Below are 26,891 nucleotides of genomic sequence, written 5' to 3'. Positions count from 1 at the left end.
GATGAAGAGTTACAAAATAAAACAAATTAATTTTAAAATAATGTATCGACAACCTGAAGAATGTTTAATAGTGATTTAACAGCCGCAAAACCGATGGTTGCATTTCACAACACTTAAATGTAATGATATTTATTTGTTGCAATTGGACAGATATTTTAAAACTGGTATTTTGAACAATAAATAGCTATTTCCGTCCTTCCTAACAAAACAACAAAATAAACATTCCACCATTTTTCTCACGGCAGTTGTGAATTTCCACTGCTAGACGGATAGGTTTGTTTTAATTCCCATCGTGAGCAGAAATGAAACGAAAGTTGTGTGACAAAAGTTTCCTCTAAATCTGGCCATCAGGTGGGCACAGAGAGGGAGGGAGAGAGACATGTTGAAGAAACGTGATGATGACGATGATGGGTTGTGAACTTTTTTGTTGTAATTTCGGTTCCACTTGATTCGGAAATATAATTCAACAAACCCGAGAAAGAGGAAGAGCCAGCCGAAAAAAGACACCGCGCGGCGGCGGGCTTAACAATACTTTTTCGCAACAATAACCAAAAGGTGGGAAGGAACTTGAGACAATTTCGTTTCTCCATTGCCCAGCCCAAACAATCCCACGACGATTACGAAACACCACACCAAACACACAATGTTTTTATATGGCAAGTTTGTGGAAAAACACCACCAGAGACTCGAGCAATTTTTGCGCTTGGGAGAGAAAGTTTGCGCTACGGGTGGTGGAAATTGTTTGCAATCATTTCCACGGATATAGTTTCAACTAAAAAAAAACTTTGTGTAAAATCTACAGCAACTGCACGTCATGTGCTTTATTATGCGGTTGAAACGGGAAAGAGCATTATTATCCACGGCACAAAATTACACAACAATTTGGCACCATCATCGAAAACGTGCACCCAGGAAAACTCCCACAAGGGGGAAGAAGTAATCCTTGACAGTGCACATCACCGCACAAACTTGACTATCATCAATTTTCCCAACCCTTGAAGGAATCCTTCGTGATATTCAGAGACGAAGACGCATGGGGCAACGGGGGCAGGAGACCTTCTCTTGACTTCCACCCCCACACGGCACTCGGGCTGTAGCATATTTTTTCTTGGCCATATTTCAGTCTGGATACGGTCAAGAGAGATGTAATAAATTTCCACTCCCTTGTGGCCAACGGCTTAGAGAAGAGGGAGCAAGCACCAGCAGCAAAAACTCCAACTCCGGAACTTTTCCCAATGGTTCTCGGCGTGCACAGCGCATAAATACTCCTCTACACAATACCTTGAGTGCCGCGCCTTCGTGCAAATATCCTTCCGGATGTACTTATCAATTCTGCCCCTTCTCGCTTAATCTTTTCCACCCTCCGCACAATTTTGCGTGGAAAACGGAATTAGTTTGGCAGAGGAAAATAAATGAAACTTTCCAGACAGGGCCAGAGACAGGACACGACCATCACACCCAGACGACGACGACTGTCAGGACATAGACAACCGAATATCCGGGAAATCCCCATTAAATCGGAAGAATCATTGCAATCAACTTCCCTGCTCAAGATATCTCTCTTCGGATGGGATAAATACTTTTATCCCCTCACGCACCCCTCACGCCACTTCCTGGAAGACCTCCGAATGGGGGTGCACAACTTACCTAACATTGTCACTGAACATTGGGGATGGTTCGTACGGCGGGGGTGAGGCACACACTTTCGACAAGAATCAGCTTAGCTAATAACCATCGAAGTAGTCGACGATGGTAAAGAGCATAACACGATAGATTCTTCACGTGGCACTAAGGGAACGCTTCTCTATCTCACAAAGCACGGCGAACTTCTTTTCCTTCTTGTCACACAACACACCACTGCTATCAGCGAGAGATGGGCCCTTGCATTACGAATTGCAAGCAACGAATATAAAATTAACAAATGCAGATCACAGAGCGCGGCGATCAACGGGGAAAACGGGCGAATGTGTCGCGCACACACAACAGACACACTTTTTTCCTTCGAAGGCCGTGTGCGTAACGTTGCTATGTTACGCCGTTATGTTGCTATGTTGCCCCGCCAACGGTTTAATTACTTCCTTCCCACATACACGACCGGAACGGAACGGACATACACAGATACGTCACAGCGCTAGTAGTAGGGATGTGTGTGTGTGTTGGGGTGAAGCTGATCGACACGACACGCGCTCGCGTATTCTTGACCACGAAAGGACAATGCACACAACATTTAACACAAACGCATACACACACACAACAACACACTCGCAGGAGGCACAAACCAGACGGAATTTAACTACTCAGCAACGCACTACACACCTCACAATCAAGGGACGACGAGAAGACGCAGAGAAGACGACACAAAAGCGGGCAGCAAATACACCGCCTTTTTCAAAACGGCACTGTTGTACACGGAAAAAAAACAACTCCACACACTGCACACCAGGAAAACAGGGGGCTCGCCAGGGATGGAACCTTGCTGGTGGTGGTGGCAGGTATTTTTAATTTTACCTGTTATTGATTCGCGTCACTCCTTCTTCGCTGCACACACCATGTGCGCTCCAATTATTCACTCTGCTCTCTCTGCTGACGATCGGTTTCGATTTGCACAAAACAACAACACATTCCACACTAAATCGGCCCAAATCCTTGCAATTGTGTGGATTTGCGCTTTGTCGCTATCGCGCTTCACGCTTTGTGACTTCGAGGGCGCGCGACTTTCTGATCGAGAGGCTCGCGGGGCCACAAAAAAAAGCCGGCCTCCGCCTTTGCTGGGAATTTCTGCTTGAGAAGCCTTCAGCAAACACCTTTCCTGGTTTGTCACTCTCCAACAAAGGACACGCTCCCCGTTGCAGTATATTCCGTTTTGCGAGGTCGTTCCCGGGTATCGGCGAACACACGACGACCACGTGTTTTTGATGCAAAAGAACAGAACAGTAAAACCGCACCAGAAAAAAACGCACTCACACACCTTTACACTTTCTCTATCGAAACGATCGAACGGCTCCGCGCGGTGTCGCGGTGTAGTGGTATTTATTCCTTTTCTTCCTTTTTATTCCGGGCGAGGGTTGAGTGCAGACACGAGTATTTTCGAAGATCGAAACTTCTGTTTTTTCTGTAATATGTACGCGGTTGTTTTTCGTTTACTTTTTCAACTTGCAGTGTTCGACCGCAAGGCAGACACGGTGCTGGCTAGTATAATGACACACCACACGCGGGCGAAACAGAGCACAGAGACTGTGGTTGAGCGTTGAAGCGTGCCGTTTTACGCTGTCGCTGGGCACACGCTTCCTTCGATGTCTGGAAAAAAACTGACGAGTTCGGTTACGCGAAGCATGAAGTGAAGGTGTCCGGTCTGGTTCGATACCGGTGCGAGAGCGAAAATGGCTTGAGCGAGAGAGAGAGAGAAATGCCGGTGCAGTTCACGCAGCTGCAGAGAGTGGTTCATTCGCAAAGGGCGCGCGCGCTTGAGAGAGCAAAGGGCGCGACAAAGAGAGAGAGAAAGAAAGAGAGGGCGAGCGTGTTCATTTTGTAGCATGCTGGTGGGGATGAATTTTCATGTAACATTTTTGCGCTTGGAATTCTGTTGCGTTACGACGGCGTTTTGTAAATTTCTTTTCGCTGGCTTCTTCATACCGTTCCGTTAATCTTAAGCCCAGCATAACGCGAAGGAGCGATTTGGGCAGCATAAAAAATGCAACATAACTCCACCCACTACACGCTATTGTTGCGGGGATTGCGTGATCTGTGGTTCATCCATTAAACGGTAGACACTTTACATTTAGACGATCAATTTTACTTATACGATCGATATTTAATAAATTTGATTTTGCAAATGCTCTATTGCGAAAAAATATGCTTTATAGCACTGTTTAACATGTTTATCATACATTTTTTTTCAATCAAGTTAATTTTTTTTTGCAATATTTCGCGTATGTCGAATCCGGGAGTAAAGTCTACTTCATTCTTTGCTAATCACTTTTTCTAATATGTTTTTGTCTGATATGAGAAGATGTGTGCCATAAATTTAGAATATTTTAAACAAATAAATGTTTAATTGATACTGATAATTAACCTTAAAATGTATTTCTAATAGGCTTTTGAAACTTCGTCTTCATACAGTAATAATAATTCACCAAAATCCGTCTAAATAGTCTAAATCACGTCCGTTATAAGGTTTAAACCTTAGAGAATCAAAAATTCCAGGAAAATAACTTCGAACTCCATAAAACGATACCGATCGATCGGGCGGACAAGACAAACGTGCCCGAAATTCGAATGATCAGGCTGTGCGAACATGTCAACACAATGAAATGAGCCGTAACCTCAAACGAAACACGTTCGGCACTAGGATTTACCTGACCTGCTGACCCGGGGGCCGAGGCGATTCGGTTCGCACAGTTTCCGCCTTTGCACTGTCACAGCATCAATACAAAGTTGTTGCATAGTTCCGCCTCGGCTGAGAAACCATGCTGTTTATGTAGGGGGTTTTGGTTCGCATGGGTGGCAATGTTTTTGTTTCATCAGGGGTTTTTTTTTCGTCTGCCGCTGAAAAGATGTGTTTGCTTTATTGCATCGCTTTAGACTTTTTTTTCCCTCACTTGAGTAAAGATCCTTTTGCGATCGTTATTTTTGTGTGTTCTGCTAAAAGAACGAATCTAATTAGCTACTTATCCCAAAGCACGTTCGAACAAACAGTGAGATGGTTGGACGAGTGCCAGTACTATTTTATTGACATGCTATTTTACGTCAAACCTCTGCTTACTCTATTACAAATTAAGAATTCAAAAAAATATGAATTGTTTTTTGGTATATAACTTTGGATTAAATTAAGTTACTTAATTCAAAGTAAAAATCCACAAAAATCGGTAATATTTTATAGATTATTTGCATTATTGACTCTTCCCCCATATAATAATCTTAACTATTGCATGATGTCTTCCATACCAGGATCACAATATTCTACCTCGTAGACCACCGTGTCGTGGTAGAAAAAACTAACTTCTACATATATTTTCCAATTTCGAAAAAAAAAATACACAAAAACATCTACCAAAAAGCCAAGGCCCACAGTCGTGCTGGGAAACATTCCGCTTCTGCCGGGTTTTGATCTCCCTGTTGTTTCCGGACGTGATGACAACAACAAGGATTAGGCTACCCTTTTGCATTGCATTGTTTTGTTTGTAGATCACGGTCAATTCACGTCCCATTTCCGAAGGGATCCTTTCCGACACCATCGGTACGTGCTTTTGAAGAAATTCTACCCAAAAAGAAGGCAATCAGAAGACACTTCGGAAGAAGACATGAGCACCTACGCACTGCTGCGTACGGGGGTGTTCGTTTCCATTTGGCGGTTTTCTCATGCCGAACCGAAACAGGATGAGATGGCATTTTTTTTTTTGGAAAAGTACGACAGAGAAAGCAGACGAACGCAAAACGAGATAATTGTATGATTTACGGTAAATGTACGAGTCGTCCCAAACTCAAAACATTTGTTTGAATGTTCAAATCACAAAACAATATACCCAACCGGCGGCCAGCAAGTAACCGAGGGGCCGAAATAAAGACACGAACACAGAAGACGTAGACCCCGCCGCACCAACTCCATGCCTCTAATGCGATTAATTATCACAAATATTTGCTTCAAGTGGAAACGGAAAGCTGCTGTAAGCAAGTGCGGGAAAAGGGGCTTTTGGGGGTTACTACCGCCTAAAGAGCGCGTACGAAGGACGGCTTTGCTAGAGTTTTTACCAAATCTCACGCTTTTGTTTCCCACAGGATGTAAACAGGATAATCTCGATTTCTCGGTTGAATTAAGCCGCTCTTGAGCCATTTGTTTTGTGTGTGCGTTGCTGTGTTTTGCTATTGCCGAAGCTCATTAGCTCGGGCTGAGAGCTTGTTGTCTACTGTTTGTGCGTTGCGTTTAACAGTGCATTAAGGAACCATATTTCATCCTTTTACAACATTAAAGTATCTCAATTACGCACCCCAATTGCGAGACAAAGTCAAACGTATAATTTGAAACAAAACATTGCACGAGAAAGGGCTTCAAAAAGGGTAAAAAATTGCGTAAGACTCGGTTGGGTAAGCACGCTTAAACAATGTAATTTTAATGCTCATATTGCGAGGTCACTTTACGACGGTTTGCCCCGCTCCTGATGCTACAAAGCAATACCGGTTGGAAACGTTTACCATTTTCATCTAACACTTCAATTGCTGCAGTTCTGAAGGTTCTCCGCTACTCTCCAATTGCATTGCACGGTGTCCAATGCCGGTGGCTGGCACACCACACACATTTGGAACTCCTCAAAACCGCACAACTTTTTCCCATTAGGGTGGAAAAACAATCTCAGAAATTAATTAACCCCAAAGTGGCTCTAAATGTAGAAAAATCACTATTTGATTGACCATCGTCAGTGCTTGGACTGGACCCGCCGTATCGTTACGACGTAAAAAGCACGGTTACATGGTTACCGAATCCGACTGTACGCGCTGCCATTAGTTTCAATTACGCAGCAATAGCGGCGTCCCTGATGATGTCTCAATCAGCTTACATCTCAGCTCTCAAATACGCAGCGCGGCGATCGTTTTTTGGGCTCAATTTTCCCAATAGACGCGCACCGCACCAGCATCGGTGGGAAAGGAAAATTCTCCATAATTGGCAACACTGGCAAACGGTGTCTTGGTTAACCTTCGACAGATGAAATGGACGTTTACACAGGCAGTTAACAAAGCGAACTTCACGCTACCGTTCATATCTACTGGACTGGGATTTCGAAACGTAGTTTTAGTCTATATCTAGGACCATCAGTAAAACGATGCCTAAATGATAATGAAATGTTCACAAGACTGACTAAAGGATGCGCACGTACTAAAAGTAAGATCGTCTAAAGGGTGTCCCCGAAAGTATAAGCACGATTTAAAAGTTAGATAAAAAAAACTTGTTCCCGAAACTTAATGTTTATTTGATAAATAGAATTTGTGGAGTGTTCTGCATCATTTTCAAAAAATTTTTTTTTTGAATTTAATCGTATGCCAATAATAGCACTTTTGATCGGACGCCTCCCATGAGGCTCAGTACAGACTTGTCCCGAACGATTTTCGACACTTTCTTCCAGTCTTTTTGAAAACTGTCGATGTCCTCCGCAGCTTTAAAATGCTTTCTCAATTGTGCCATGGTTAGCGTCCAAAATAACTCAATCGGTCTGGCTTCAGGGCAGTTCGGGGCATTCATTTCCTGCGCCAAGTACCGTACCTCATGTACTTCATACCATGCGATCGTGTCTTTGGCATAGTGGACAGAGGCCAAATCTGGCCAAAACAACACTGGACCAGCATGTTTTCGTTTCATGGCCAGCAAACGTCGATTCAAACACTCCCGGATGTAGGAATCGTTCCTCATCGTTTTCGTTGTCACAAACGGTTCGGACATCATCCCGCATTCGCAAATGGTTTGCCACAAAATCGCCTTTTTCCGATATTTTGGGGAAAAATAGATTTGTCGGCTTCTTCGACGTCCTGGCTTTCAGGCACGGTGTAATATTGACTCCCCAGAAGAGTTATGTAGCCGACATTTACGCACGACTCATCATCCATCACGATGCATGAGGATTGGCGACACAGCAGCTTGTTGTACAGCTTCCGAGCCCGATATTTAACGCATGCGGCCTGTTTTGTACTCCGTTTCGGTTTCTTTGGCTTTTTATACGTTTTTAAATTAAATCTTGCCTTAGCACGTTGGATGTTACTGTTTGATATGCCCAGTTTTTGAGCCACATCGCGAATGGAACTTTCCTTTCTTTGCTCGAACGCTTTTGCTATGTCCCGGTCCAACCGCTGATCGACAGGACCAGGATTTCGGCCACTTTTCGGCGCATCCTCAACGCTGGACTCCTCCCGAAACTTTTGGATGGCGGTTCGTACGGATCCGATACTCACACATTCCGATTTCGTTAATTGACTTAGCGAAATGTTAGGTGTCGAGCACCTTTTGTGTAGAATGCTTTTGCGCTTTTCGACGGAAATGCCTCGCATTTCAACAGACGCTATTGAAAAAAATAGTTTTAATGCACTAGCTAGTAGCTCTGAATGTAAACAATCAAGCATATCAAGAATCAGCTGTTTTACGCCATCCGTTTAAAAAATACGTCATTTCGAAATCGTGCTTATACTTTCGGGACACCCTTTACTATTATGTCTTTCCATTGCTCTACAACCGATGAGGGCTTTTGCGTCTGGAAAATATTAGCCAGCTGACATGAATTTACCATTACTTAATAATCTATGTTTGATTCGCTCATCTATTCTGCGCTCCAGTCAATTTGGGTCTTGAATTAATGATTATGATATATAATCAACAATAATCAGCCTACACTGTACCTCGTAAGGCGATCCTCGCAGATATTTTTGGATATTCATTGACTGCTTATGATTTGCATCATCTTAAAGCTAAGTATAGATTTTTAAATATTGCTTGAATTTTGCATAGACAGTGTTTAAACTACAACTGAATCAATCATGTTCTAAACATACCCAATTGTGTGAGTAATTTGTGTACAGTTTCTTTCCAACAAAATTTTATAATTGTTAAGCTTTGCCTTCACATTTACCTAACATTGAAACCCAGCTTACTAGAAGAGTCATTACGAAATGATTTAATTTTTAATTATCTGTACGCAATTGTTTTTAGCTGGAAATCATATTTTTTTATGATTGTTCCTTTGAGCACATTTTCATTCACCGCGCTCTTCAACGAAAAATTAATAGGCCGACGAAATCCGTCAGTACCCGAAATTTCGTCATACTTCGCTGCATCCCATAAACCAGATATAAAATGCATTTCGATTCCCAGAGCTATGTGCACGTAAACAAAAAAAAACATTCCGCTTATTAAGATAAATCAGATCAAGCAGCTGTGCCGCGCTGAGAATTGCGATCTTTAAGCCAGAATAGGTTATAAACGCAAGTACGGCTTATTAATCTGAGGAAGCCATTACCGAGAGTACAAGAACAATTGTTTTGTTTCACTTATCTACCCCGTATCGTATTTTGATGCCCTTGTTCTTTGTTATAAAGTATCAAAAATATTTGTGTTATAACCACCAATGGGAAAAACAAATCCATTCACCTTTTTTTGGAACCTCTTATTCATTTTAATTAATTAAAGTAAAAAAATGAATTTCAACTAATTTAAAATAATGAATTATTTACACTGCATTCGACCCTTTAAGAATTATTTTGCATACGCAACAAAGTATCAGAAACATTTTTTGTCATAAACAAAAAAAATCCTGCTCAATTTATCCTGCTCATGTGTGAAACGTTTGGCTCCCTGCCAAATCATCGCCGGCACCGGGAAATATGTTAACGGCTGCATAAAAGCAATTCACATTCCATGATGATGCTCCCACCAATAAAAACGTACAACACACACGTCAAACAGTGAGATACTTTTAAACGAGCACTGACTGGTCGGGTGGCATCATTGCAAGAACATAATCATAATGGCACTACTACCGACACTCTCGATCGAACGCAACCAGAACCCCCCCGAAAAAAACGGGGGCAGAGCGCAAAAGGAGGGTGTAGACATTAATAAGCCGCATTAATAAGGTGAGAACGTCGAGAGAACCCTTTTCTGGCCCCGGTGGAGAGTGTCGAAATTCAATCAATCATCTTCCACGCCAAACCCCACCAAACAGGAATTCGTCCAAATTCATTCGAATTAATTGATGAAATCCAATATTAGCCACTGGGGGGGTTTTCTTTTTCCTGGCAGAAGTGGAACCAGCGGCCTGCACATTGCCATCATTGTAAACGCAGAAAATCACACGCGCTCCTACTTTGTGCTGTTTGTTGCGAACAATCGAAAACACATCGCACACAACACAAGCTTCCTTCGCCGGGTTCTTATCTTCCTTCGCGCCTTGCTTTGGCTTCGGCGTCAGTCAGCTTGCGCTTTGATCATGAACTTACAGCCAAACCCCCCAATGGTGGTAAGGGGTGAGTTTGGGGGGTGGGTGGGTGGTTTCCTTTGCCAGAATCAATCAGCTAGCCAGCATCAACACTCACATCTTCATCGATCGGTGATGGTGGTTGGGCCGATCTCCGCTGGTGTGGAACATATTTTCTTTTATTCCGATTCGGTATTGCTACAGCGCCTTTTACAAACACACAAGAGGTGTCCTTTGCTGCGCTCGGACTAAGATCGCTGGGCCGGATCGGGTGCAGGCTGCTCGCACGGCCCCTGGGGGCAAGGTGTACGAAATGTATAATGATGGGCATAAGTATGTAATAACAGTTAATTGAACCGGCATCATTTGATTTCATTCAACAAATACTTTAAAGTACGCTTCTTTCAAGCTGCGTTATGCGCTGAAGGTGCGCTGTTCATGTCTTCCCATCCTGGCTCCGTCCCCGTGGTTCGTTATTATCCGCCCCTTTGCTGCCCTCCGGAAAATAGATGGGGGTGTGTGTGTGTGTGCGAGTGTGTGGAAATACGGAAGCTGTGATCGGAAAGGAATTCCGTCTTCCGCTTCATTCCGGGTGGAATGAGGAACTGACATTTTCCCACACTTCTGGAGCGCGATCGTTGGTTGCGCCAGTTTTTCATCTTCACTTCGACGTTCTGGTTTTTTTTTGTGATGCCGCGATATCGGACTGTGTGTGTGTGTGTGTGTGTGGGGCTTTTTTTTTCTTTTTCCCGAGGTCCGTGTATTGTTCCGGTGTGGCTTGATCTCGTACTACCACCACACCACACGATCGGCATCCCAAAATCATATAAGTGTGTTTACCTTGCACTGATTGATTTCGGCTTCCCAATCAATCTTGGAAATTCGTTGCCAATGATGATGATGATGTATGATGAGTTTCGGGAATGCCGCCGACAGAAATTATCGCTCGTTCGCCGAGAAACCATTACCCGCACCCGGGAGTGAGGGGGGGGGGGGGGGGGGTGGTCTATGTACCCCAAGCGTCGACCATTTGGGAGCGATTATTTTATTCGACCAATGGTCATTCTGGTGCTTAGCAATGGAGCGACGATCAACCCTTTCACCGAACGTCAGCGATTGTTTTTAGGGGGGGTGCTGTTACTTTTTGGCAATCCGACCACCGACAAAACGCGAGCTTCTTGGTGAACTGTCTGCCTTCCTGACTTCCCATTGCGTTGGATTATGTATATGTGATTGGTTTTTGTTCCGCGTTTGCCCTTAAAGCTTCCGCGCACCGGGAAGCTTTAGCATTACAAAATGCTCCCACATCCATACATTAGCGGTGCGGTACAAAAGCAGAAGCGAAATACTACACGGGATGCACCACAACAACACCGGCAAAACGTCTTGCTTTCTGTGGGAAACAACAGCTCCTTTGCAGGGAGTTTCGGGACCGAAACCGATTCCTTCACGCTCTCGGTGCGTGTAATGACAATTATTGATGGCGGTGTCTCTGATTGATGATTTGTTCCGTATCGAAAGGATCGCTACAGGTTGCTTCCCGAAGGGGGTTTCTATTCCATACTGAAGTCTGTGTTTGTTGGTTTGATTCTATTTACGCTTCGCTTGATCTATCTGGACAGTTTTGCTCTGAATTACTGAACGAAATGGTTTTAGTAATTTTTGTAGAAATTTAGAATACAGGCAATCTTCGAGATACGCTATTATAGGGAACACTATAACCCGAGAAAAATTTGCGTATGTCGAATTTCCGCGTAAGTCGAATCCTGGTACAATTTCGTTTATGCTGCAGAGTTACAGAGTCGACTTCCTTCTCTGCACTTAATTTATCCATGAAATTAAGCGACTTTTTGAAAGAATAAATGAAAATCAGATAAAAATAAATGTTTTATATGAAAAAGGATGATATTTTCCACCAATTTTTCGTCTTTTGCCTAGATTTTGTGCTATCAACAAACTAAGCTCAAATTTCCAAAAAAAAAACGCATATTTCCGAATCCGCGTATAAGACGAACCGCATATCTCGGGGACTGCCTTTAGTAGTAAATTATCTGAAAAAATAGTTTGTCTTAAGCTCAAAATTAAGAGCTAAATCATAAGTTAAGTTAAACCATTTTTAAATAAAATAAAACTACAAAAATGTGAATTTGGAATAACCGAACCCAAGTCTACCCCCGCACACCGTCTCTAACCCGTCAAACGTTGCTAAGTGGGTATATGAGTGCCCGAAAGGAAAAGGAAACTAATAAAGCGAAATAATTAATTTTTATTGCATATCGTTTGGTGCAGCACACGCCAGTTGAATTCCTTTTTTTTTATTTATGTGTGGCGAATGACGCCTACACAAGGGCCACACTTGAACACTGTGAACCTTCTTTTTTTACGGACTTTCTCCACGGCACATATGGTTTTGCTTTTGGTTCATGGTTTAAACGGAGGCGTCAAGATGGAAACCTTTGAAAAGCTAAACAAAAATTGTTTAGAAAAAAAAGTGCGTGAGAGAAGCATTTGCTCAGTTGTGTAATCCTTATCCCATTTACAGGTTTTATATAAAATGCTCTGATATAAATAGTAGTATATATCGCAAACTGTATCACCTGTATGTACTTCAAACTATTTGATGTGTTTTTGACAACCTATAAGACCATTTGTCAGAACAGAATTTGCGTTGCGTAACAAGAACGTTTGAGAAGCATCCAAAACATTGAATATATTTTCTTAAAAATAGATGTTATTCAACCCTCAACCGGTAAGAAACCGTTGCTGTCATTTGGCTTTTATGAGCTGTCGGCTACGTCGACTTGCAATAAAATATGCGCTTTTATTGTGTTTGGCGACGAGGTTTTCGAGGTCGAGGCGACGACGAGGATACCGATACGTCGTCGTATTACTGCATAGAACTTACATCATTGCTTTTCCTTCAACAATTTTTTTATCCACTTCGTCCGAATAGATTCCAAACGTATCACGAGAAATCGATCTGCTCTGTGTGTTCACTATTTCTGGGTCAAGGTTGTAAAGAATATCAATCATCTTTTTCTTTGATTGTCTCAACTTCCCAAGAGCTGCTTAAAGGATATTGTCTTTAAGAAATCATGCGTAGCATAGTTTCACAGAGATTTGAAAATAACATCATGTTGGGTTTAATTAAAAAAAAAGAACAATTATTACCGCAAAGATGAATCAAACTTGAAAAATAACATAAAATCTAATAACATTCGTAAAATATTGAGAAAAGCCCGAAGATTAATTGTTTACAGGAACAAATAAATAAATATTACTTAAGACAAGTCATAACCTACTGCGAAATTCTAAAGGAGATGAAACAAAAAAACAAAATAAAACAAATACACAAAAAAGGGTAAAAGCAAACATCACTTGACCAGCTGGTAGCATCAAATACCAGAAGGCTACTACACTACGAACTATTTGACCTAGATTATGATCGAAGGGTATCCCCGTAAAGGAAGGTTTCCGATTCCATCCAACTTAGTATTCCCAATAAGCTGGATGAAACCTGAAGCTCTGATTTGCTGCCACCGGTCTCGTAATGCCATTCGAAACCTGTCCATTGTAGCACCTTCTTTGGGCAGGGAGTTCGAGATCCCTTGATATCCTCGCCCAATGATCGACCAACAGATAGTCTGGTTCGACATCAAGTGGCGCGTCTGTTGCTAGCCGGCTAATTTGTAAGTGTGGACCTTTGAGGATGTGTTTTTTTAGGGATAAAAATGGGAGCGAAGATGTACGAAGATTGGTACGCGGAATTGAGTGCCTGTTGGTAAGTGTCGGTTGTTCAGATAAAATTTAATGAGACGTTTCATTTCCATCCGCTTGGTCCTAATTTTTGATCGATATTTTTACAAACTATTACATCTAGTGTCAACGTCTTGAGCCTTATGACAACTTACGTTCATGTCTCTTTAAGATAAGTAAATTGTATTTATGTATTGTTAGGAATTGCTGCACTATTCAGAGCTCTTACTTCAAACAAAAATAACAAAAGCCTCTACACCACTTAGGGCCGTATAAGCAGCACTTCTCTTACTACATGCGTCCCACATACCAATTCATTTGCAAGTGTACGCATTATATGTAAACGCGATACCGTAACGTTCTGCAGCTGGATGTAATATTTTCTCTTTTCCTTCCCGTCCCGGAACGGCTTTCCACTCAAGCGAACACAGCAAATGTGTTAAAAACTGTTTTTCAAGTAAAAACGGAAGCATTAACTGCTCATTCGGGAGTTCCACTTCTGCCAAATGGTGGCGCAGTGAAAATCACCCGTACCAAGGATGCAACATTAAATACGTGCGATATATCCTGAAGCCCGCAAACCGAGTCCTCCTCTGGCACGGACGCGGACCGAGAGCCCAACTGGTTCGGCAGACACGTGCGCGCGGGTTTTGTGCAGATCAGGTTACATCAACACAGGCAGGATCAGCAGCAGTTGGCCGGTCGGAAACACATCGGCCACCGGGCGCACAAAACATCGACTTATGACGGCCCGAAAGACGGGCGTCTTATGCGCCGCACCGACGTATTGGAACATGGAATTATGTCCAGGCTCACGTTCCGGACCGTTTGCTAGAGGACTCACAGGGTAGGTTGGGGGAAAGGCGGCTGAAGGATGGTGAGCCACGGTGAGCATAACCAGTTCATATTGCACATTGGCTTGGCGGCGGTGGGTACTTTTCACGGTTCAACCATTCTTGCCTCATCCTGTTTGCATCCGTATAATTACTCATTCCGTTTCGTGTATCTTGCGTCCAAAGCTGTTTCATGGTCATGTATCTGAGAGGCAAAGAAGAGGAGTGCAATGTTTAAGGAAGCTGTGGATCGCTAAACAATTGTTGCTATCTAAAAACAAACCACAATTATATGTTGGCATTTATAGACATCATAAACGAAAATGATCGATAAAGTTATGGAGGTATTCGAGGTAAGACATAAACGGACTGTGAGGAAGCATAATGATTGCTTTTAATGTTCTTCGAAAATTAGGATTTTTTGAAAAATATTTTTCAAATTAAAACTATTAAAGATTATGCCTTAAATTGTTATCGGCTTCACATTACACGTAAAATATAAATTAAAAGATTACTTAATACTTTATATTGAAGTAACGTAAGTATTCATAACAGCTTGTCAAAAAGTGAATTTATTCCACAAGGTTTAGCCATTATTTCAAGATGCGAAATTGAAAATGACAAACAGAAGAACAGAGTAGAGTCAAGTGAAGCAAAAAAAAATACAAACTCTCCAATCGAGACAAAATCTACACCTACCACATGTTCCGGATAGAGATGATTTTTTGGCACACGACAGACACACGCTTGCTACCACCATATGGCAGATATGTGCACCGCGGATTTTTGGGTACCACAATAAAAGTGACCTGACCCTGATCCTCTCGCACGATCGTCTGCCACACAATGACCCAGCAGGGCTGCTACCTTCGCCGTCTATCGGATAGATTGCCCATTGCGCAGCAACTGTTGCAGCGAGTAACGCAGAAAGTGGCTGGGTATCCGCGACCGAAGGATTCGATCGATAGTTTTAAGATCGGTAGCACCGGAACAATTAAAAAGGTAGCATTCGGGGTGTGCTGTGCATGATTTTTGACAGAGAGAAATTTGGCGCTGGCAAAGCGGATGCAGGCCAAAGGTTCCCGCCGAACGGCGACAGCAGGCAAGCCTGCCCTGTTGCTCCAGTCGACGGAGCCAATCGAAGAAAGCTGCTGTTACCGGTAGTTTTAAAATGCTTAGCAACGGTAGTTCAGTTTTACACTTTCGCGTATGGAAGACGTTTCCTTAGCGGTACAGTGCTGGACGCTATTTTTTAATAAAAAAAATTGCCGTCATGATTAAAACATTAAAAATTCTAAAATACAGTGCTTAGTACAGCAACATAATTAAATAAATTTGTTAACTTAAGATACACATTAACAAGAAAAAAGCGAAATGCTTCAGGAAAATATGCTTGCTTAAAAACCAGCTGCTCCAGCGATTCTAACGCGCCAGATTGCCACACCGACCACAGACAACAATTAGTTCAGGGCAATAATATTCGTTAGATGCGATCTTTAATGTTCGGGACGTGAAAGTAAAGAATTTTACAGTTGATCACTCCATTATCACTTTGTATTCGTGCATTCTGGGCTTATGTATCGAAATATGTAGAATACGTTAACCAAAATGTATCTTTCTCCTAGTCTTGTTGCTGTTTGGCTTTCTTTTTGTCGATGCCTTATTCCAGTAAAGAGCAGCTGGTTCTAAATTCTTGCCTAACTTATTAGTGTGTGTGCGTGTGTTGGAACCATACTTTTTTTTTCATAAATTGTCCGTCAAGGATCGTATTTCATCAGCTAGTTGCTCCAATTTGGTGTGAAGTTTGACGGTTGTCGATCCATTAGCTTCGTCAGCGGGACTCTTGTCATAGGAAAGATCGGATGAGAAATAGAGACAACATTTGTTCGAAACGTAGCACATGGAAGGTTAGCAGAAAAGAGAAAAAGCCCAAAGGCCAATTAAAAATAGCCTACAATCTGTCAACCTTCCGTACATAAACTGCAGTACCTAACTATCCATCCTTTGAACCGGGGCCGACACTGCCGGACCATTACCTTTCCCGTAGAGAAGTCGATCCCGTTTATCGCTGATCATTCTTACGGAATGTGCTCGACAACTACGGGGTCATTTGGTCGGTACCGGTGACCGGTGTCTCAGATTTATTATCTCAATTTTCCGTCTATTCGATAGCATTTGTTCACAATGCTTTCCTCACACAACAATTGGGAATGGGATTGGGAAGGATGTCCTTACGCTACCTGAGCTGTCACGGTGTTGGGTCTAGGAGTCCCCAGACACGTCACAGCCCCGGGTTGGCGTTTACTCTAACCGCTGTCGTAATTTTTTGTGCAGTCTTTGGCTTCTACTTGCTCCGGATCCTTTCGCTGTGTCTTGTCTCTTCAATGTTTACTGTACAAATAAGTGAAATTGACCAAACAAACCACCCTGAAACCATCGTCCTACGCTGCGCTGTTGCTGTTGCCAGCAATGCCCTTAATTGAAGATGAAGAATTTCTTAGAAAACAGTTCAATAAATGACAGGCGCGGTAGTTCATGTTGCTCTAGGATTAAAGGTACCGGCTGCATTTCCGGATTCCTTTCAAGCATCACAACTCAGCGGTGGACCTTCAAATAACATCACATTGTCACATCAGCCAGGAAAATGGCAAGAGTCCTCGCAGGGTGGGATTTTTTTGGTCCTCAACGAACATTTTATAAAAGATCACACATCCTGATCACACCTACCGCCCAGGTCGTGACCGGAGATATGACGAGCCTAAGAAGGTAAGGTGGTAATCACCGAAAAACAAACAGACTGGGGAAAAAAACCAGAATGTCACTCGCAGGTCACAGACTGATTATGTCTAATTTATTTCAAAACCCTTCCCAACCTGTCCTTTATCCCTTAAACAAGAAGGTTGCGTCTTTATTCCAAATCGGCGGCAAGGTTGTTCTCCAACTAAAGTGTCCCAAAAAAAGCTAATGATATTGATCCGAGCAGCAGGGTGGGCTGGATTCTTCTTCCTTGCCTCAGGGAAACGATCGCATGGCGATGGCGGTAACGTCAAATGTGGAAGGGTAATAATGATAATGATGATGGCGGTGTTGTAATTTTCTAGATAAACTATCTAATGATACAGAACGCAACTTCTCCATCCGAACCGTCAAAGGCTTGTAAACGAGGGTGACATATTGGACGCGAAGCGAACGTCATAATGTTCAGCCGCGGTCGCCCTTGCGTTTGTCTCTGGGATGTGTGGATGGATGGATGTTGAGAGGATTTTATGGTTGTGTAGTTATTTGATTGCCCCAGAGGTCGCTGACTGTGCATTAAGCCGTAGAACAAACAAATCAGCTGTAGAACGAGCGGCATAGTGACACTCCATTAATGGGTTATTGATGGCGCTACGCGGTTGGGATCTGAACTGTTCAGATGGTTGAGAGAGGCGAATAAGACACGATGAAGTCAGAATAACATTAAACAGTGTAATCAGACAAGAAAGGTTGGTTCTTCAATAGAAACACCCACCATTTCAACATATCTTTAACGTTAATTAATTTGTTTTAGATGAACTACGATCGAAGGACCTCTATGTCATTATTCAGGCACAAGACCTCAGCAAAAATGTCTCCAGTATTAAAACCAACAGCAAAAAGACAATATGCTCCACTTACCACGTTGACGAAATCTTGAAAAGAGATCGCCTCCACCTTGGAGGTCTTGGCTTTCAGGGCGCGATCGTACAGTATGTCACGTTTATTGGGCGGCACGTTGGCGAGAAATTCTGGTGATTTCAGTGCTGCGACAAAATCGTCCACAGGAATTTCGCCAAATCCTTCGGGATCGAACTGCAAACGAGAAGAATGCAATTGCATTGGACAGTTGCACAACGAGCACGCGATGATCGCGGAGGTGATCGGCCATGTTTGTGGTGGGTCATGCTTACCGCATCGAATAATTGACGCCATTTCTGGGGAAGTACGAGAATTACAGATCGAACCGTCAGTTAACAATCGGAGAATTGGAGAATGTTTCCCAAAATGCATTCGCCGGGAGAACACCAACGCGTTTGCGTTGGGATCCCCCAAGGAAAGTTTGCTTCCGTCCGTATACTCACATCCTTCATAAGTTCCCGGCGCAGCTCCACTTCGTCATACTCCGAGTTGAGGTCTGTGTGGTCCGTCTCGTAAACTGGTTCTCCGTCGCCGGACTGCGAGATGGTACCGATGCTGCCGAGTGAACCGGCAATCGTAGAAATGTGCTCGATATCGGCCAAGGTTTCTTGTTGACTGTTGCTGGCAGCATCAAGCTTGCCACTGCCCCTATCATAACCGGACCACATGACGTGCTGGTTTGCATGGGCTGGATGAATCGAACCCGGCAGATGAGCTGTGAGTCACCAGGTAATGACTATTGAGATGTCGCTCGGAATAGAGTGTGTCTGTTTGTGGGGTCTGTTTGTGAAGATGTCCCAAGAGCGCTGCCTCACAAATTCTTGCTCGCAGCGGTTATCGCCTCTGTCGTCATCTCCGGCATCCACCGTCCTTTGGAATAGCGATGTTGATATTAGCCATCCGGAGGTTAGTCCACCAACTTTCGGCCATGCAGGTTGAATGGTGCAGGTATCTTAAAGTTAGCTGGCAGTGCAGGGCTTTAGAAGAAGAGGTTTCTAGACGAGAAAATGACTTCTCACGATCTGGAAAATCAGTTATGAGAGAAAGGGAAATAAAACTAGTTAGCAAGTTTATTTAATTTTATAAGAATATTAATTTCATTTCTTCCACAACCACAACGATAGGTATTGGATGGCGCCAAAACACAATTGCTGAAGGATGTCTTCAGGACAAGTATAAGTAAAGATGGAAATAATCATTAGTTGCATTATATTAGCTCAAATGATGTTTTATTTTTGTAGTTTTAGCCCAAAAAGTTGATGTGCATTATCAGCTCATTAGTGCCGCAAACAATAATTATTTATTTATTTAATTTATATTATACGGCAATGCCGTATTTTCAAACAATAATTGTTGAAATCTTTTAATCATCAGACACAATCGCTCATGTAAATCCTTCAAGTGTAGAAATATTCTTTAATGTGATTAAATACATCGATAATAATAGTATTCAATGTAACACTTTGCCACGGTAATCAAGCATCAGCGGCCATCAATCAACCAATCCTAAATAGAACATCAATACATGCTAGCGCCACTCCACTAATATAGCCTCTTACAAGTAAGCTGCCAAGACTTTGCAGGCACATTGCGGTAGGCTGCATTCTGTTGCAGTCAGCAGCACTGCAATGAATAAATTACAACCATCGGCCAGGCAGGCCTACTCCCTCACTGGAGTAACCGAAACACGGGACCTTAAACCGACTGCGTGTCTTGGAAAATTTGAACGCCCCATAACCACAGATAGGGTTTGACTGGCCATGAATAAATGAACGCTTTCAATGGCTTATAGGATAGCATGCAGAGTAATAAATATGTTGCTCACTTTGCATATTTTATACCCTGTTATCATGAACACATTCTGCAGTGGCCTATCATGATGGTATTTGCTGAAATGCTTTTCCTAGTGTGGGTTTGTTGTTATAAATGAATTGAGGATTAATGTTTGAAAAAAAAAACGTTTACTATTGAAAATATTATATTATTAGATTAATAAATAGAATAAGTTTAACATGTTTTTTTTTAATAAAATCTTGAAGAGTATAACTACCTTTCACAAAATTCCGCACACCGTAAGCACCGTTAATGTAAAGAAATATTTTTTGTACAAACGTTGTCTTGTGAGTCAATTCCTTTAATAAATATATTGAAACGCCTCGCCAATTTACTCCAAAATACGTCAACTTTTAACTCTTCTTGTCAACGAAACCCCCTCTCGCATCCGTCGTGCAGTGAACAACACCCCTGAGGTAGTTTTATTCTACGTTTCGGCCGTTGATTAAATTGCATTACATATTTATTCCCCCCGGTAGCTAAAACATCACAATTTCGCACGTTCTGTGTCGGCATGACTCACTGCACGCACACTACGATGCGGGGCATATTTAGGCATTCCCGTTTTTATCACAATAGTAAACCATGAACCGACCCACCCCACGGGTATAGAGTGGAAACACGCGCGCCTACACCTATACTAGCACACACACAATTCTACCCCTAAAACGACTGTCAAAGAACTGGGAATAGCGATGAGATGTAGTAAATGATGGCATACAATTTTTTCACGCGATTGAACACTTTTGTAAACTTTCTATCATTTATCAGTATAGAGCCACAACTTTTGAAGCACTTTTACGTTCATGAGGATGTAAACAACTTAAAACTCATTCGTTTTGAAGCACTGGAAAGGGCCAACTGAATCATGCACTGATACTTCGGACGCTTCTTGTCCGAATATTGCACGTACGTTAAATAATGTCACACAAAACTGCAACTTAATCACACCAAACACAATACCAATATGTCTAACCGACGCGCACTAGCCTACTTGGAGTACACTATTGTTAACTGCATTTAGCCGACGTTGTTTACGCTATTTGTTGTCGTTTTATATCCGCATCTCACATCTCCACCACAAAAAAAAACGCATCCGAGGGCAAGCGGGCTCTGCAGTGGAAAGGAACACATTTTGATAGACGAAATGACAGGACGCCAACGGTGCTGACTGCGCATGTCCTAATTTAGTGGAAAATACCCATTATGAACATGATGCTGAAACATTTCAGTTGAAATATTTCATTCAATTTTCAAAAACAAAAAATCCAATTCGCCAATTTCCTAATATGTTAAATTTAAAATATCCATGAGCCATTGCAACACACAAGGCAGGTCTGATTTATCTGCTAACCGGTTGTGTCCATCGTGTCCTTTATGCTTCTGCACAACAGGAATTAGTTTCGGTTTGCTGGTTTACATTTGTGGGTAGAAGAAAATTGCCGATGCCGTTTCGTCCCTTTATCGTCTTTGTGTTAATTCCCTCAAAACACATTTGTGCAAATGTGCTTTCGGGTTGTGCGTGGACCACAGGCATTAATGGATGCTGCCGCCAGGGTTCTCAACCGAGACGGTACCGGATCGTCCCTTTTTTTCTGCCTTTTCTTCCAGCACAACAGGCAAACGACGACCGTCCAACAAATGGTGTCTCAATTTATTTTTATTTATTTGTTCTCTATTTGCCGACAACGGTACCGTTTAGCAAGGGGCTCACAGAAGGAAAAAAAAAGCTTCAACGAAAGATTTGCTTGGCCCCGGAACACACACACACACATTTCGGTGATTTGTTTGAAAATGTTCCACACAATTCCTTCCTTTGCATTGTGTGTTTACGCTCAAATTGCTCGTGATTAATACATTAACGCGTAAGACCGCATGCCACAACAGAAGGACAAGCTGCACACTGGGAGATCATTGCACGGTTGACAGCTTTGTTGACAGTGAGGCGGCTTGCATTGCAAACTACTGCAGCTAATGCAAATTCCAACCCGGAAGATCCGGGGGGTTTTTCTCACCCGTAACCAATCCCCGGGGATAAGACAATTAATTTATGTCTGGTCAATTTGAAACTTTGCTTCGAAATGGAAAATTCGGTCGGTTAGTTCGTGTGCATGGTTGGCTGTTGGATTCGCTTTCTTCCCAAGGAACTGCCATCAGTTAATAAACGCACAGGAAGGATACGGCCGGAACCCCACCGGCAATGTTGTAAGGGGAAAGCAAAGCAAACCCGCTTTAAAGTTGGGAATGTCCCGGGACGATCGCACACGAAAGCGCATTTTAAACCGTGGGAACTGTTTAAGGTTTTCTCTCGTTTTGTCGTAAAGTTCTGGCGTGAAACCCTCGTAAAATCATATCGGTTTTTGGTGTTGATGTGAGGGCGACGGAGAAAAATAAATGTTTTTACGATTTTGGGAAAATCCTCCAAATCTCCCACGTCACGTGGGACAGGTAGGTACGTGACGATTTGATCTTAAGGAGCAGGGCGGAAGGATTTTTGACCGACGATTCTCGGCACCGCACAGTGCGATGCGTTGTGCGATTTGCATATTTTATTTCAGGTGAAGCAGACATTTCTCACGCTTTCGACGATACGCGGCTAATTTGAGAAGACAGTCGGCAGAATTGGTGTTTTTTTTTCTCGAGCATAAAGAACTAGTGTCAAGGATCAAGTACATCTGTTTGTATAGGGGAATTCACACTTGGTTATTACCTGTAGAGTTTATAATGCAATCTATAACGTGAGCATAAATAAGGAAAAGTCATGAATGTTCTTACATTACTAAATTTTATAATATTTGCATTATTTTACGATCTATGTTAGGATGAAGTTTGGAGGAAAAATGGCGATGGTATCGTAGGGAGGAACTGGTGTAATGAGTTGATCAAACCCTCACAGTTCGCAAAAGTGTCCTGTAATGGTAGAAAGTACGGGTTCTGGATGAACATACTGTATTCTTGTCATGAATATTGCGCCAAATCTCGTGTAATTCATGCTCCACAAGTTCCTTTCAGTTCCTCCTGCCATCTTACAAAGATCACCTTGGTAGAATAGAGTATATCTCTATGGTAGAGCTTCGTTCTCTAGAAAACTGAAGATTTAAATATTATCGCACTGATTTACTACGATATATAATTGCAAGAATTAGCTACGTCAGGTTAGTCTGGACAAGATGTCCAGATGTCCAAATGTTAGTCCAAATAACACAAAATATTTGGAGTTTACCAGATGAATGCTTAAATTATGTTATTCTTCAAGAAAAAAATAGCTAAGAAAAAGGAATTTAAAAACGAAAAATTAGTCACAAATTAAAGAGAATAAAACGGAAATTTAGTATACTTTCTGGAGACAATTTCAAAAAGATGGCTCAACAGTACGGAGAAAAGGTTATACTGCCTATTTTCACTGACGTAATTCAGAACTAACATCAAATATTCAAACATTGAGTAGTGTCCGCAAACATCCTTACAGTATCATTTACGACATAAATCAATCGAAAAGGATATTGTTGAGTTTATATAGAACAATACGTTGATTAATGACGCACAGCAGGATTGCCATCAGAAAACTCATTCTTCGATATTGATGAGCCACACTAGCCGCAGGGTTTACCCTGCATATGTAACAGCTTGTGGTACAGTAGTCCTTCTCCTCCTTAACAGCTTCTAATGCTACCGCAGAAGGTGGCATTCGCTACCGCAGAAAGACGATGCGATCACGACGTCATTCATTTATCAACCAGCCTAGCAATATGGCAGCGCAAGTTTGTATCGACCCGCTCCGTTCCAGTCGTTCCAGTGCGCGATCAACGGTTTCATGTTGACTGTGAATGCCCGTACGCGAAGGATCGCAGCACGCGTCTTCGCAACAACAGATGGTAGCTGCGAAGGTGCGCTCGATTGGGTAGCGTTATGCTCTTATCTTTTCGCTTGGCGTTGATCTTTTCCTTCTCTCTATCTCTCTATTTTGCTGCCGGACGAAAGCAAGATGTGGAAAAGGTACGAAATTGGGATGAATAGTAATTCTTTCAATTTCGTTAGCTGATGGACGATGGAAAAGATTAGCGAAAGGTAAGAGAGAAAGCTACTTTCGGAAGGATCGAAGATCTGTGTGATGGATCTGGCTCACTCACCATAATCCCCTTTCACATGTGAAGGATGCGGGGTGCTGCTGTATCTTTTATATCACGAACGCTGGGTGATGTTTGGGTTTATGTTACCGTAGCTCCAGCATTTGTTTGTTCGAGTATCCTTTTCGGGATCCTCCGTCGTGCTATCAAGATATTCACGCTTCATTCTTCAACACAGTTAAAAGACGATCTGTGTTGTTTCGATCAACAGGACCTCTTGGTGGTAATAAATAAAGCAATATGGATATTATTCAAAACGACCGATGTATGTGTTTACGCGTTCTTACATGCATAATGCATCAATTTGTAAGAACGCGAGAAAGATTCAAATATCCATAGCGGTTATTGGGGAAAACATTTGTACCAGGATATCTTTTGCTAAAGGACAAAACGACACGCTATAAAACAAAACATATTTCTTTTTCCGAGACAAAATTTCATAACGACAATGTCCTATCATCCTTGATCTTCACACAACTTCCCGGTAGTCGTACCGGGGCAGAAGCGTTACAATAAACCGAAAACAAGCAGAAGCGTTACGGCGCAACCTGATCGTCATCGGGTGTTTCGCTTAGCGCGTGCCTTCGCGCACGATGCACCATCTCCGCTTACATCACTTGCCAGCTGTGTTTTTTCTTGGGCCCAGAACTACTCTGACATACACATTCCGTCATTGCTTCCTTCACGAGTCAGAAGCTCAAACCCTACGTTCCGAACCATATTCCTTGCTGACTTCCTGTACCAGCCGGCACCGAACATTTGGGCGGCATCATAAAGACGGAACAGGAAATAAAAAGAGAAAAAAAAGCGCATATGGTGCGCTTGTGCGATCCTGCCAACGCCAGGTGTGTGTTTCTTCGGTCACTTTTGCTATTCGATTGTATTCATATTTTGTGTGTGGTGTATTTTTCTTTTGCTTCTAATTTTTATTTAGAAGAACATACAAGAATGATCTTGCATTCAGCGATCGTTTCACAAAGTTTCACAATTTTCAGCATTACTGCGGCGTGATCAAACAATTTGTCAGCTAGAGTGATCGAATGGACCAACTGCTGGTGGCGTAACAAATCAATATCAACTTCGGTCATGATGATTCATGCATGCCTGCTAAATTGCCAACCCGCGATTGATAGTTCCGGTAATGTTCGTGCACTAATAAATTCCAATCGTGACTGCTGAAGTATGCAAATCATGTCTCGTAGCTTTAAAAAAAAATTAATATTTTGAGGTACCATACAGATCCCAACCGCACGCTAGCTATTGTTTTACAATAATCACGCATGAAGTTGAGAAAAGGTAATCATTTTGGTAAACAATAGCATTTATTCAAATCATTTCATGATTTACTGAGAGTGATAAAAGAGGTTTTGGTTTGTTTGATTGATTTTGTATCATACTTCAAACATAATAACTTATAATAATTTATTCACGTTTTCCCAAAAAAAAACACAATAAAAGGAGTATAAAGTTTGTTGACCTGGCTTCGCTAATTTACTTCTCTGGTATTTGTACTTAATGTAATTATGCAGTCGATAAAACGTTTGGTTTCATTTGCTGCAAACTTCCAACTTCTAAACTGGGGTCAAAGAAATCAAATGCCAACAACATGCACCAGGGTAATAGGACTGACTTACTCGTTTACCTATTTTCCTCCCCCAAATTAAGCCCTTCGGTTGCGCGTTATGGTGGCAAAATCCAACGAAAGGTCCCTAACGTTGGTTAGTTCTCGTGCATGGAATATCTTCAATACTGCTTCGTACCATTTAGGATTTCATTAGTGGGTACTATTATTTGGGGTTCGGTTGGGGGGTAATAGTGAGTAGCTTTGCAAGGTAAAAGTGTTATAAAAAACAAGATGTAAATTTACATTCTCCTGCTCTATGCTTATGCAAGCCGAGAAATTGAAGGAGCAGAAAAAAAGGACCAAAAGTTGCGTGTCTGCATGTGGGTTAGTATAGTTGAGTTTGCGTGACTTTTACCTTCAGCGCCAGGCAATCCAAATGAGCTCAAAATGTGATGAATTAAAGGGAAAGAAAATACTTTCATGATTTAATTGGTCAAACTTACCATTTGGAAAAAGATTTTCATGTTTCATGTGACACAATGAATCCTTAAAAAAATGTTTGATAAAGATAAAAACAGAAGAGTGTGAAGAGTACTGATAAATGTCACATTTCTTGGTTTCTAATCGGAGGCTATCAAGTATTAATACTTTATAAAAAGGATAGTCGAAATATTTAAACTGTATCGTTTTATGTTAAAAAATACTCCAAAACCCACACAAACATAAAACCACAAACACTCTTTTGGTTTCGGCTTATCAGTGAGTATTCGTTACAGTATCAGTTTTGCTGCTTTACGCTAAACCGAAGGATTACGGATTATTGAAACAGAAAACTGCAAACTCAAATTGGGCAGCAATGGTTTGGATCCGCCGTTCTTGCCCGGGGGTGAAACACTATAACAAAATGTAGCAGACATGCGTTTTTTTTTCGTTTGCCACAAATTGCACATGATATAGGATTGTCCCTGACGAAAATAACACCAACACGTAAACAAAAAACCGCATAAAATAAACTATACTCCTCCCTGGCGCATCCCGGGGTAGTCCCTCTAATACATGCACCCCTTCCTTTAAAATTTGTCACCCACCCAGCGATGCGCCACAACGCGCAAAGGGGATGGAAGCAAATGTGCACGAAAAGACCACAAACGACGCACATGTCACGTACGTA

General features: G+C 42.1%; 1 protein-coding gene across 2 annotated transcripts in view; it reads right to left on the bottom strand.

Annotated features, from left to right (window-relative positions):
• Positions 1 to 18,984, bottom strand: part of LOC128306000 (protein rhomboid) — a 42,515-nt gene extending 23,531 nt beyond the window's left edge. Inside the window, exons 1-3 of one of the 2 annotated variants that reach the window (XM_053043662.1) lie at positions 18,640 to 18,984; positions 18,469 to 18,492; positions 18,197 to 18,370 (exon numbers count right to left, since the gene is read on the bottom strand). In XM_053043662.1, the coding sequence (XP_052899622.1) occupies positions 18,197 to 18,370; positions 18,469 to 18,492; positions 18,640 to 18,864 (423 nt within the window). In that variant the 5' untranslated portion in view covers positions 18,865 to 18,984. Of the gene's footprint in view, positions 1 to 2,508; positions 3,212 to 18,196; positions 18,371 to 18,468; positions 18,493 to 18,639 lie in introns of those variants that run through there. The other variant, XM_053043663.1, reaches the window with a different exon arrangement.
• Positions 18,985 to 26,891: the final 7,907 nt, after the last annotated feature.

Source organism: Anopheles moucheti, chromosome 3, assembly GCF_943734755.1.
Source record: "Anopheles moucheti chromosome 3, idAnoMoucSN_F20_07, whole genome shotgun sequence".
Lineage (NCBI taxonomy): Eukaryota > Metazoa > Arthropoda > Insecta > Diptera > Culicidae > Anopheles > Anopheles moucheti.
The sequence above is the reverse complement of the archived record's forward strand: the minus strand, read 5'-3'. Positions and strand labels throughout refer to the sequence as shown.